General features: G+C 36.0%; 2 protein-coding genes across 2 annotated transcripts; one reads left to right on the top strand and one right to left on the bottom strand.

Moving 5' to 3' along the window:
• Positions 1–950: 950 nt before the first annotated feature.
• si:dkey-4e7.3 (uncharacterized protein LOC402865 homolog) lies at positions 951–6,827 on the top strand. Its single transcript, XM_056243682.1, has 7 exons — positions 951–968; positions 1,166–1,236; positions 1,459–1,643; positions 5,114–5,293; positions 5,377–5,488; positions 6,187–6,323; positions 6,463–6,827. The coding sequence occupies exons 3-7, from the start codon at positions 1,467–1,469 to the stop codon at positions 6,808–6,810; spliced, it is 954 nt and encodes a 317-aa protein (XP_056099657.1). The 5' UTR covers positions 951–968; positions 1,166–1,236; positions 1,459–1,466; the 3' UTR covers positions 6,811–6,827.
• A 324-nt stretch (positions 6,828–7,151) lies between these two features.
• LOC130078158 (cytochrome c oxidase assembly factor 5) lies at positions 7,152–9,614 on the bottom strand. Its single transcript, XM_056243674.1, has 3 exons — positions 9,372–9,614; positions 8,040–8,123; positions 7,152–7,284 (listed from the first exon to the last, which is right to left on the bottom strand). The coding sequence occupies exons 1-3, from the start codon at positions 9,471–9,473 to the stop codon at positions 7,243–7,245; spliced, it is 228 nt and encodes a 75-aa protein (XP_056099649.1). The 5' UTR covers positions 9,474–9,614; the 3' UTR covers positions 7,152–7,242.
• Between the last annotated feature and the right edge of the window lie 2,277 nt (positions 9,615–11,891).

The following is an 11,891-nucleotide window of genomic DNA, read 5'->3' as shown; positions in this document are numbered from 1 at the left end:
ATTGTTTCTCATGTCTACGTCTGTAAAAAATAAATTTGCATGGCACCTCAGTGATAAACGGATGGCGATTTATACGCTGATTTCACGCAGCCGTTATTTTGAAATCGAAAGCGAGGCTCCGGTGGGAAGTAAACCGGAAGTGCCGCCTTTAAGGAGAGTCGCGAATGCGATGGCGTATTGTTGTGTTTAATGTAGAAATTAATTATTCTAAAACTGTACATACATTTCTTTAATACTTTAGACTATATACAGTGAAATTCATTTATAAATAAAATTATTTTTAATATATATAATTCAGAACGTAAAAAAAGAAGCAGGAACGAACTATATTGGATATTATTATTTTTTTCTCTCTTATTTCTGTTCGCTGAGGTGGAGCGGTGATGAAATATTGTTCTTGTAAATAAATACTTTCCAGCATTTAATGCATGCAAATTACAGTGAAACGAGCGGTGATCAAAAGGGATTTAAATAGTGAATTTTGAAGTGATCTCTTCTTTTAAACTCATTTAAATTCGGACGGCAATACCATTGGTGTAAAAACAGTAATTCGGCCGGGGATTTTTACGCGGGTGGTGGAAGAAAAACCTCTGGATTCGGATTGCAATAAAATCACCGACTAACTCCTGTAATGTGGAAATGTACGACCCCATGAGAATTATACCGTCCGAATAGGCCTATACCCCCTTAAACCACTGAGTTAATATACAGTTAACGTTCAAATAAGAGAATTATTAATAATAATATAAGAGAATTATAAATTATTAACCTCTGCCTGTACAACGTCCACCCCACGATCCACCTGTTTCACGTCGATATGGTCATTCTACCCGCATGTATTTTTTTACTACAAGATCTGTCGATTGCATAGTGCGCGTGCACTTTAAGTAGATGTTCTCTTCTGCATTATTTAGATGGACCTTTAGAGTAGTGTTTCGACAACGGAGACTTGGATTAAACAAAACTCGGTAAACACACAGTTACACTCCGGTTTGTTTTGTGTTGTGTTGATTTGTGTTGGCTTACCTACAGTAACGTAATATCTCAGAATATGGTGGAGCGCGCGCTAGTCTAACACATTTTTAATGGGAAAACCCTATATGAAACATTATTGCGTAATAACTATCCAAAGTTCCTCCGACAGATAAACTGACTCCTCTTACAGATACCGAGAGCTCGCGACTGCTTCAGACAGCTTTAAAGAAACTCACACGAACGTCTGCCACTTCACTACAGGTAAGATATCCTGCAGAGTCCTCATTCATGTACTTGTTACTAATCGGTCATTTGGCTGACATGTTTATCCTAAGTGTCTAACAATACTTTTATGAAGTGTCTTGCTCAAGGGCACAAAGCCATGTGGATTTTGAATGTACAACTTTCACCAGCCTGGACAATCCGGATACACAACCAATTGTTGTTAAACTAAATTACTTTTGTTCTCATATCTTTGTGCAGAAGTCAGCATGAAGAAATTGCTTGTGGATGTGGACTGTGGTGTGGATGATGCTCAGGCTCTCATGATGGCTTTGGCAGTTCCGGATGTACAGATCCTGGGCATCACCTGTGTTCAGGGCAACACTTCAATAGAAAATGTCTGCAAGAATGTCTTGCGTGTCCTGAAAGTGTGTAATCATCTGAAGGTGAGATATGCTTAGAAAAAGGGGTGTGGTAGATTTTTTCTTCTTTCGCACCTGACTTAAATTTATCCTCCAATCGACACCCAATAATCTTTATACTCTAGCTCTGCGTCTACAGTCGACAACTGGCTTCGAGTTCGGACGTCATCTCGTCCCTTTCCCTTTAACACTATCAAAGTGTCAAGTAAGCTTCACTAACTAACTTGCTGCGCTGCATTAACTAGACAGACTACAGACAATGCCTTAGAATATGCTTTAATCACAGCCGGAGGATCTCAGCCAAATTTCAGAGAGAATCCCCCCAGCAAAAAGAATACAACCGTTTTAATAGAATAGGAGCATTGCAAAAATGACATGATACATTACATGATTTCCCTACAATTTCATTGGTTCTTCATATGCAAACCCTTCTGTTACTTGGTAGAAGCAAACTTGGATCTCAAATCATACAAAAAAAAATGGAAAAGAAGTTCAGTTGTTTACTCAATATGTCATGAGACTATTCTAGAATGTTATATTTTTGCAGCATCTCAGAATTTTCCACTGGTTTCGACACAGAGTACATTTTGTTCAAATGTTAGAATGTTAGGCCTAAAGGAGAGAAGTAAGATTAGATGTTAGAATTATTATTAGTATAAAATACAGTTTACTATTTTATTTATTAAAAAAATCCATCACAGTGGTCAGCATTTTGACTTTTAAGTATTGTGCAGTGATTTCATTAAATGACCTGGACCAAGTATTGAAGTCGGCATTAAATGGAAGTCACGATAGTCTTTTCTTCGTTATTGTGACGTATATCAGAGCAGGGTTGCGATGTCTGGGTATCAAAACTAGCCCAATGGCCAAACAAAAATAGCTCAAAAGTAGCCCATTGACCGTATCCCAAATACAAAAAAATATGCCTCTCCCATATCTAAAATATTTTTCAGTCACTGTTATGCAAATATGAACACCACTTGATTGTATCGTAGTGATCATGAACACAGCTTATCAAGCACAGTTTTATCATTGGTAGAATATAAAATATTTCAATACAAGCAATTCAGTCAAATATTATTTATGCAATATGTCAAACCTTTGACTCAAGGGGGGGAAAAATTAACCCACGGCAGGAGTTTAAAATTAACCCAATTTCACAAGTCAAGTCATCTTCATTTATATAGCGCTTTTAACAATGTAGATTGTTCCAAAGCTGCTTTACAGTGATAATAGGAAATTAAAGAAGATTGTTTTGGCTTTATGACAGCTCTAGAATAAAGTTATTTTCCAGCTAAAGTTAGTTTTAATTGATTCACTTCTGTCGCAACGATCATTAGTTATTAACTTAGGGGCCGCTTACACAACACTGTTTAGTTCTCTATACGGCAACCTTAAAAACGCGAACCTGTGAGAACGCTGATGGCGTGCACATGCGTATTAAGAGTTTATTCTATAGGTATGCGCGTTTGAATATATGTGCGCCGGCATGTAGTCCTTCCCTAAAAACCAACCCTTAACAAACTACTTGTCTGACCTTAAAATTTATAATACAGAATTCTATTGCTTCGGTGTAGCCACGTGAACCGGAATTATCCTGACATCAATTATCTGTACAGAGGTAAAGGGAAGGAGGCCTTCACAGGGGAGGGACAGGAAAAACAAATTGCGGACTCTGCAACTCTGTAAACAAGTGAAATGGCTACTTGAACAAGAAAAAATTAAGGGCGGGACTTGATTTTGTCCAACGGTAATGGGGGTTATGCACAACAAACTTCCGTATTCTGAAAATCAGGTCTCCTCGGTTCCGGTTCAGGTCTCTTGTATGTGCTTCCTGGGTTAGTTCACCTAAACATTTTTTTTAAATTCCATTAATTACTCACCCTCATGTCGTTTCAGACCCGTTAGACTTTTGTTCATCTTTGGAACACAAATGAAGATCTTTTTGTTAAAATCTGAGAGCTTTCTGTCCCTCCTAGACAGAACTACTTTGAAGCTTCAAAAAGTACATAAAGAGATTGTTAAACTAATCCATATGAATTGAACGGTTTAGTCCAAAAATTTTAAAGAGATTTGATCGCTTTATTTGATGAACAGATTGAATTCAAGCTTTTATTCACATATAAATATTCATCTGCTCAACGTGCGAGAACCAATGAGGTTCATTCTCATGTCAAGCAGGTTCGGTTGAGCTTGTGTTTACGTTCGCTGATCAATGTTTACATGTAAATAAATGCCTAAATTCAATCTGTTCATCATAAAAAGTGATCGAGTCTCTTCAGAAAAATTGAACTTGCGTTATATGACATGAGGGTGAGTAAATAATGACAGAATTTTCATTTTTGGGTAAACTAACCCTTTAAATATAGAGCCGTTTTGCTCTAGATACCTTTAAAGGAGCGAGCAAAGACGAGCATAACAATGTTCTTCACATATGCAGGTTGATATCTAAAAGTTTTTTATTTTGTTTTTCTCACTAACATTTAGATATTTAAATCAAATTAAATGGCAACAATAAAAATAACTAGCTAGTTTAGCTAATTGCCTTGAAAGTCCATTGATTTCGCCGTCAGATCGTAATGGTCAAAAAAAGGTCCATTTTGATTTCATGGATTTTCAAGGAAGTCAATAGGCAAGTTTTTGATTGCATATTGGCTTTGAAATTCCAATACTAGCTCCTTGTTGTCAGTTATTTATTTAGTAAATAAGAGGTTTAGTAAATAGTAAAGCAGAGGTTTTTCAAAGAGCTTATACTTTGACCCATTAGTATGTCCTACAAGTATTGTGCAATGATTGCATAACTCTGACAACCTGCAAAAATTGGTGAACCATTCTGCTTAGCACTATCAAAGGGACTCATGAACAACCAGCTCAAAAGAAAAAAAAATCATGGATCATCTAGGTAATGACACGGCATTAAGAATCAAGCATATGTGAACTTTTGAACTGGTTTATTTTTTTTAATTCAGCTATATTTAGTCTTGTGCACTGTTACGACCCTTCACTGTTTTTTAAAGTCTAGGGAATTAGAAGGGGAACATCAGGCCACCCTTAAGCAGTTGTTACCATTATAATACTGGGAGAGTGAATAAGACCATCGAGAAGCAGCAGAACATGTAAACAAATTCATTATGTGCAATGATCGGCCAAGAATATTATATATATAAATATATATATAAAATGCAAAGTATTATGTAGCACATGACTCATTTCACTATTATTGAACTTGATTATCTCTGAATTGGAAAAGTGGTCCAGACTTGATGGAAGTGATAAACAGTGTTACAGAAATCATTGCATTGTGATTGTTTTTCAAAGGGATTTCTTTATGTTCAGAAATATATTCTGTTATAATTCTAGCTGTTTGTATAGATATTTTGAGCTTAAATTGCTGTGCAGTAAGAAAAGTTACTCAGAGTTATGTATTGTTATCCAGCACATGACAGCCATTTACAACAAAATCAGAAAAACTGATTGTGTCTCTGAATTGTTAGATTCCTGTATTTCGTGGAGCGACTAAAGCGCTCTTGGGGCAAACCATCAGTGCTGGAGATTTTCATGGCAAAGATGGACTCGGGGACGCCCCAGACCCCCAAGCTCCTGGGCTGGAACTGGTCCAGAAAGAGGGCGCTGTGTCAGCCATGATCCGAATAGTCGATGAGAATCCTGGAGAGGTCTATATGATTCTACAGTAGCAAATATTTGAAATAACATGCATTTCAAGTATTTTACCATGTGTTGTTCCTGCTTCTCTAAGGTGTCTTTAGTGGCCACGGCTCCGCTGACGAATGTGGCTTTGGCGGTGAAACTGGACCCCTCCTTTCCCAAGAAACTCAAAGGCCTTTACATTATGGGTGGCAATACAGACTGTGAGTCCCTAAACCGTACTGTTTTATCAGAAAAGGATGGGTCAATATATCCAATATTAGAGCTGTTAAGTTTAATTTATTTCAAGTTTAATGTGACCGCTTTGATAAATTGGTTCAAAGTATATGTCTAAAGTCAACGTTTTTTTTTAAAAACAGACTTTTACTTGGCACAGTGATGGCTTCTCTCAATGAAATAAATCGAAATGGTCACAATTTACTAAAAATGAATCAAGGCCTTTAAGCCATGTCAACGCACAAATATAATGTAGACAAACACTACCAGTCAAACGTTTGTAATAATTAAGATTTTTGAATGTTTTTGAACAAGATGTTCTCTTATTCTCACCAAGGCTGCATTTATTTGTTCAAAAATACAGTAAAAACAGTAATATTGTGAACTATTACAATTTAAAACTATTTTCTTTTTGATTTTAAAATGTAATTTATTCCTGAATTTCCTGTAATGGTAAAACAGACATCATTTTGTTGTCACCAGAAGAGTATATTTTTCAAAAGGATGAATAGTACTTTTATTTTATGCAATGCAATATTGCCCAGCCCTTAACCAGAATCATGTGCCCCTTAGTAAATCTACATTCAAACATTATAATCAGTCTGATCTGTATTGCTGGTCTTCTATATTAATATTTTTCATGCAATTTAAGCAGGTTAGAAAAATAACCGCCGCTTCTCTTTAGCTCGTGGGAACACCACTGTGTGTGCAGAGTTCAACTTTGCAGCTGATCCTGAAGCAGCTTATATTGTCCTGAAAGAATTCATTTGCCCAATTTACATTGCAACCTGGGAGTTCACCTGTAACAGTAAATTACCATGGGTGAGATACTCATGTCTTTAAAAAATATATAACAACCTAAATAGATGATTATGTATAATGTAAATGCAACTGTTGGTGTTTATACATTCTTGTATACACAGCATCCGTGTCATATAATATCCGCGCATGTCTGTTTCAGGATTTCTGTGACGGTTGGCTGGCCCAGGACACAGATAAGGCTCGCTTTATGAAGCAGATCTTTAAGCACAGCATGGAGTCCAGCCACAGCGAGAGGGTTGAGAAGGAGCTGGTGGCGGGGCAGGGATTCATCTCCTGTGATTCTTATGCTATGGCAGCAGCCATAGACCACACATATATTGTTGAAACCGACACCAAAGCGGTCACTGTGGAGCTGGCGGGGAACTACTGCCGGGGAATGATGGTTGTAGATCACCTCGACCTTCTGAAGACGACTCACAAAGTCAAGATCTTGAAGAAGGTGGATTTGGAGAAGTTTAAAGTGCTCATGATGAATGCTTTGAAATAAATGTTCGTTGGCAGCCATGATGTCTATAATTGCATGATGTTATTACGGTACTAGATTATTCTTTATAAACATTTGTTGACAATTTTTTGATACTGGCTACATTCCCTCATCAGTGTAACACATTTAATTAAATCCTTTTTTTTTACTCAAATCATTTGTCAATCGTTTTGGATGACATACACCTTTTTAATGAAATATAAATTTTGATAAGTAAACTACTATTGAATATTGTTCTCGTTTGTGGATGCAGTGATTAAATGAGAGATCATTCAGAACTGGAAAGACATTTTATTCGATGAATTCTGATGTTGGTGCACTCATGGGCATCATGATTGATTTTCCACAAGAAAAATGTGCTTAAAAAGCAGAATATTTACAAGATTGAAAGCTTTTTCTTATGTCTTGGCATCTTCATACAAAACACAGTGTTATTCAGTCTCCCTTTCTGCCTCTGAATCGAGATCGGGTGTCCAGCTGTAATAAAAAAAAAGACATGTTAGCATGTACACTTGGCCATAGTTTAGTTGGACTAGAACAGAGCTATTAAACTAAATGAAATCAAATTGGTCTGAATACAGTGGCACACAGTAATTTAAACCACACACACACAAAAAAACTTATTGTGGTAGCACTACATAGGGTTATTTTAGTTACAGTAGCTGGGTAATATAAGGTAACCACATGGGTTAGGTTCAGGGTTAGTACCTACCTATTACCCAGTTATTGTATTGCTATAAAAAAATACATTGTATGTATGCAGAAAAGGACTGTAAAATAAAGTACTCCCAAAATGTTAATTGAAACAAAATAAATCTAAAACAACTTGAACTTATGTTGCTTTGGCAACTACCTGAAATAAAATTGTATTCATTTTGTTTAATAATTATAATAGTGTCTCAAAGATACTAAAATAATCTGTACCACAGTACAAATGCTAATAATGTGGTACCGAAGGATTAACACATTTTAATGGTATTCCAAGGTGGCCGCCATTTAAAAGTTTATACTTCAACAATGAATTGGTGTAGAACTAGAAACATAATTATGTCTGAGTATGATTTCATTAAGAAAAATCTACATGTACTATATATATTCAAACGCATCAAATCAAGAGCTTATGAATCAGAATATTAAATTGATTTGTGAAATCTGTGTCGATACCCAGCCCCAAAGGACTATCAAATTACTTTTTTCCCTAAGCAGTTCAGAAGAGGATATTGGAAACTGACCATGGATCTCTTGCACTCAAAGAAAGCCACCTGCAAGCCTTTGCAATGTCCTTCCTTCAGACACTCACTGGGCTTCTTACCTTCCTGTGGACACAACAGAGACCAGCACAGACTTAGACACAGCTGGGGGGAAATATCGGTTTACGTTCTGCCAGTGAGCTTTAGGTATTTTGTAGGTCTTGCTACTGACTGCACTTTTTTATTAACAGTAACTTTTGAACTTGGTGTGTACACCACACCAGACATCAGAATGGTATTAAGGAATCAAAATCAAAATGTGTAAAAACAAACACCTAGTATGTCATTCAGTGGCCCCAGATAGCAAACGTACGTCTGCGAGATGTCTGTTAAAGACCACTTAATCTGGAAAGCAACTGCTGTTTACTAACATCTGATAGACGTCTTTAAGATGTCAGTTTTACATGCATTCTAAATCACAAACATCTTAACCCTTTCATGTATGAATTATGATAACCTCAACTGTTTTTTCTTTCTTTCTGTGTTTTTATTGCTCTTAGGGCATGAAAAACAAGATTTGAAATTTCGAAATTCAAGATTTTTTTTACACACATTTTTAAAGAGATTTTCAAAAGTCCACTTGAGTGGACATGACAGCATGCATTTATGGTTTAAATTTAAGAGATACTGTATTAAACATAATACATAAAGCAATAGAGTGTGTATTATAACTAACAAATCAATAAAATTATATAAAATCATGTGAAAACTATAAAATATGAACAAAAAATATAAATGCGAAATATCGCAAAGGCAATTGATCTTCATACAAGTTGAATTCGCGATCGAGACACAATGGCTTGCCGCTTGGTGGCAATGTATAGATGATGCACCAGGGTCACGGTAGAATTGATGTGCAACTATGCCATTAAAACCCTTGCAAATGCAAGAAAATGCTTTTTGAATAGCTGTCCACGGTAGTGATCTCTATGCATGAAATGGTTAAAGACATGTTCTAAACTTCTATTTGACATCTGAAAGAAAACGTCCTATAGACGTAGCCTATTGCAGATGAGCAAACACTGAAAAATACGTATTCCAGATGTAAACACGCACATCAAATAGACGACTCCGTGATGTACGTGTATTGTCATTAAAAAAACATTCGCTCAAACCAAATTAATTCAATTATTTAGACCATTATGTTTATGTAATTGTGATATTGTACAACTACTATAGTTTCCATGTTTTAAATTGTGAGTTTTGTATATCACCCAATATAACAGGAATTATCCATATCTTGTGCAAAAGGAATAAAATCATGACATAGATCTGTGTTGTGATATGCATGGTGATATATGACGCTGATGTTACCTTCACTACACAGTCATGCTGAAGGAGACAGGCTTTGAAATCCTCTCTTACTCCAGCGCAGGCGCGACCATCTTCCTCTTTATCTTCGTAATATTTGGGCATTCTGTAGCGCTTTCATCCAAATGAGTTTAAGCGAAATATGGATTGAGAAATGTGGCAAAAAGAGCAAAACAAGCTACTGATAAGTCAAATGTGAGATTATTATGAAAGCGGCCATGTTAAATATGACGTATGTGCGGAAGTGGAACCGAAGTGCGTTGTGGGAATTGAAGTTCGCGCTTACAAACCTCAGCACGGATCCAAGCATTTTAAATGGAGAAATGGTGTTGAATGATGCCATTTTATACTTTCTATAGTTATGCATATATTTAAATTATTTATTTTATTAATAATTTGACTGTCCCTGTAGCAGTGCAAAGTATTTATATTGACCAGAAGATGGCGCTAAAATAATGATTTTGTCCCAAAAAAATATGTGTACACTTAAAGGGATAGTTCACCCAAAAAATAAAAATTCTGTCATCATATACTCAAGTTATTCCAAACCTGTACGAGTTTCTTTCTCCTGCTGAACACAAAGATATTTTAAAAGAATGTTGGTAATCAGACAGTTGACGGTAGCCATTGAATGACTTCCATAGTACTTTTTTCCCTACTATGGAAGTCAATGGCTACCGTCAACTGTCTGGTTACCAACATTCTTTAAAATGTATTATTTTGTGTTCAGCAAGACAAAGAAACTCATACAGGGATGGAACAACTTGAGGGTGAGTATATGATATAATTTTTATTTTTGGAGTTAACTATCCCTTTAAGCCACACTTGAAAAATAGTAAAAATACATGCAATTTCATTGCTTTAGAATATTAATTGTCAAACCACGTGGCAGTTATTTCAAAGAAATACGGCACAAGCACACTTAAAAAAAAAATGTTTCACAAAAATATATTTAGGTCTATACGACAAGAGTTTGGACAATTTATTTTGTCAAATGTTAGTGGAACATTTTTATAGTTAGTCCAGGTGGTTAAGTCACAGCAAAAATGGCTCACAAAAAGTTATTTCTAGCACATATGTTTGCAGATGCTGCCTGATATTTTGTTATCTAATGCAATGAACATTCACAGATTTTAAGTGTGACTTTGTGAGGGCACTGTGCATGACATTTATTATAATACAATAATTGCATTACGAAATTATTGTTTAGGCCCTAAAATGGCATAAATCATACATGATAATCACAATTACAATATACCTGTTCAAAGCATGAAAATGTCACTCACCGTTGCATGGTAAATAAATGTTTAAGATGCAATGAGGGGGACACTAATGATGAAGTATGTCAAGACTGGTTAATTTTGGAAGAGTTTATTCAAATCAATGTCAGAGCTGGAGAAAGACAGATGAAGGCACATGAAAGTCTACAATGCACCATACACGAGGAGCATGTTTCATGTCTGATTCATCTCAATGTATGACTGAAGGGTGGATTTCAAGATGGACATCCCAGAAACGCCTCATGGGAGTTTAATAGAGAGATAAACAGAAAAAAATCCATCTTTCAGTGCAATAACAGGTGTGGAAACAGATCACTGAGAGCAAATCTGCAGCAATTTAAAAAATAAAAGGCAGCAATATGGCAAAACACTGAAATTCACTTGTGTTTTCACTTGTCCATTCCCAAGAAGTCACGTCACATGAGCATGTAAAGAAGGGTGATACAGTGCTCCATATCAGATCAAGGATCTACCTCAGACTCTCCTCTCAGGAGAGATCATAAACCAAATGTAAACAAATGCTATGACAGTACATTGGCTTTCTATTACAAAACACACATTTCTCAAGTACTGCAATTCACAAGCAGCTCCAAGTAGTCACAAAAAGGAGGGTGTATGTAACTAAAAAGGATATGCTCTGAAACTTGAAGCATCAAGGATTCTACAATGATACATTATGCCAGGCTGAACTAAAACTTCCATATTATTAAAGATATATACAAATCACATGAGATGAGAGCACTTTGGAAATCTGTACAGCAGTTAATTCAAAACCAAGTCTCTACTACGCCAGGAGCTACAAGCAAAATAAATAAGAACCTCAGCTTTACAATGTAATAAATGTACAGTGTAATAAATCCATGTGTTAAAAACAGCACACATAATACTCTACTGAAATGTAGCTGTTCCATTCAATTTCCATTAGAAGTCTATGGTTCTGGTAATATTTTGCTTCAGACCAGGCCCACACAGAATCTGCACAGGCAGAACTCCACTGAAAGCTTTGAACGCTGTCAATCATAAAGTTCTACACGCTTTTACATATCGTGGCTTATTTGATAGTTACGGAGCCCTTAAGCAGACATGGTGATGGGAATAAATATGCGACGGGAGGTCAAATTTATGCTTCAATGCTTATTGCGTTTGTTTGTTTGAAATTATATTTCAAAAATATTACGTTCCCCGAGAAACTTTGCGTTGGCTGGCAAAACTTTTGCATTCTCTCACAGAAGTATTGCGTTCT

This window comes from Rhinichthys klamathensis, unplaced genomic scaffold (assembly GCF_029890125.1).
Source record: "Rhinichthys klamathensis goyatoka isolate OS25496 unplaced genomic scaffold, OSU_Roscu_1.1 h1tg000825l_1, whole genome shotgun sequence".
NCBI classification, from domain to species: Eukaryota; Metazoa; Chordata; class Actinopteri; order Cypriniformes; family Leuciscidae; genus Rhinichthys; species Rhinichthys klamathensis.
The sequence above is the reverse complement of the archived record's forward strand: the minus strand, read 5'-3'. Positions and strand labels throughout refer to the sequence as shown.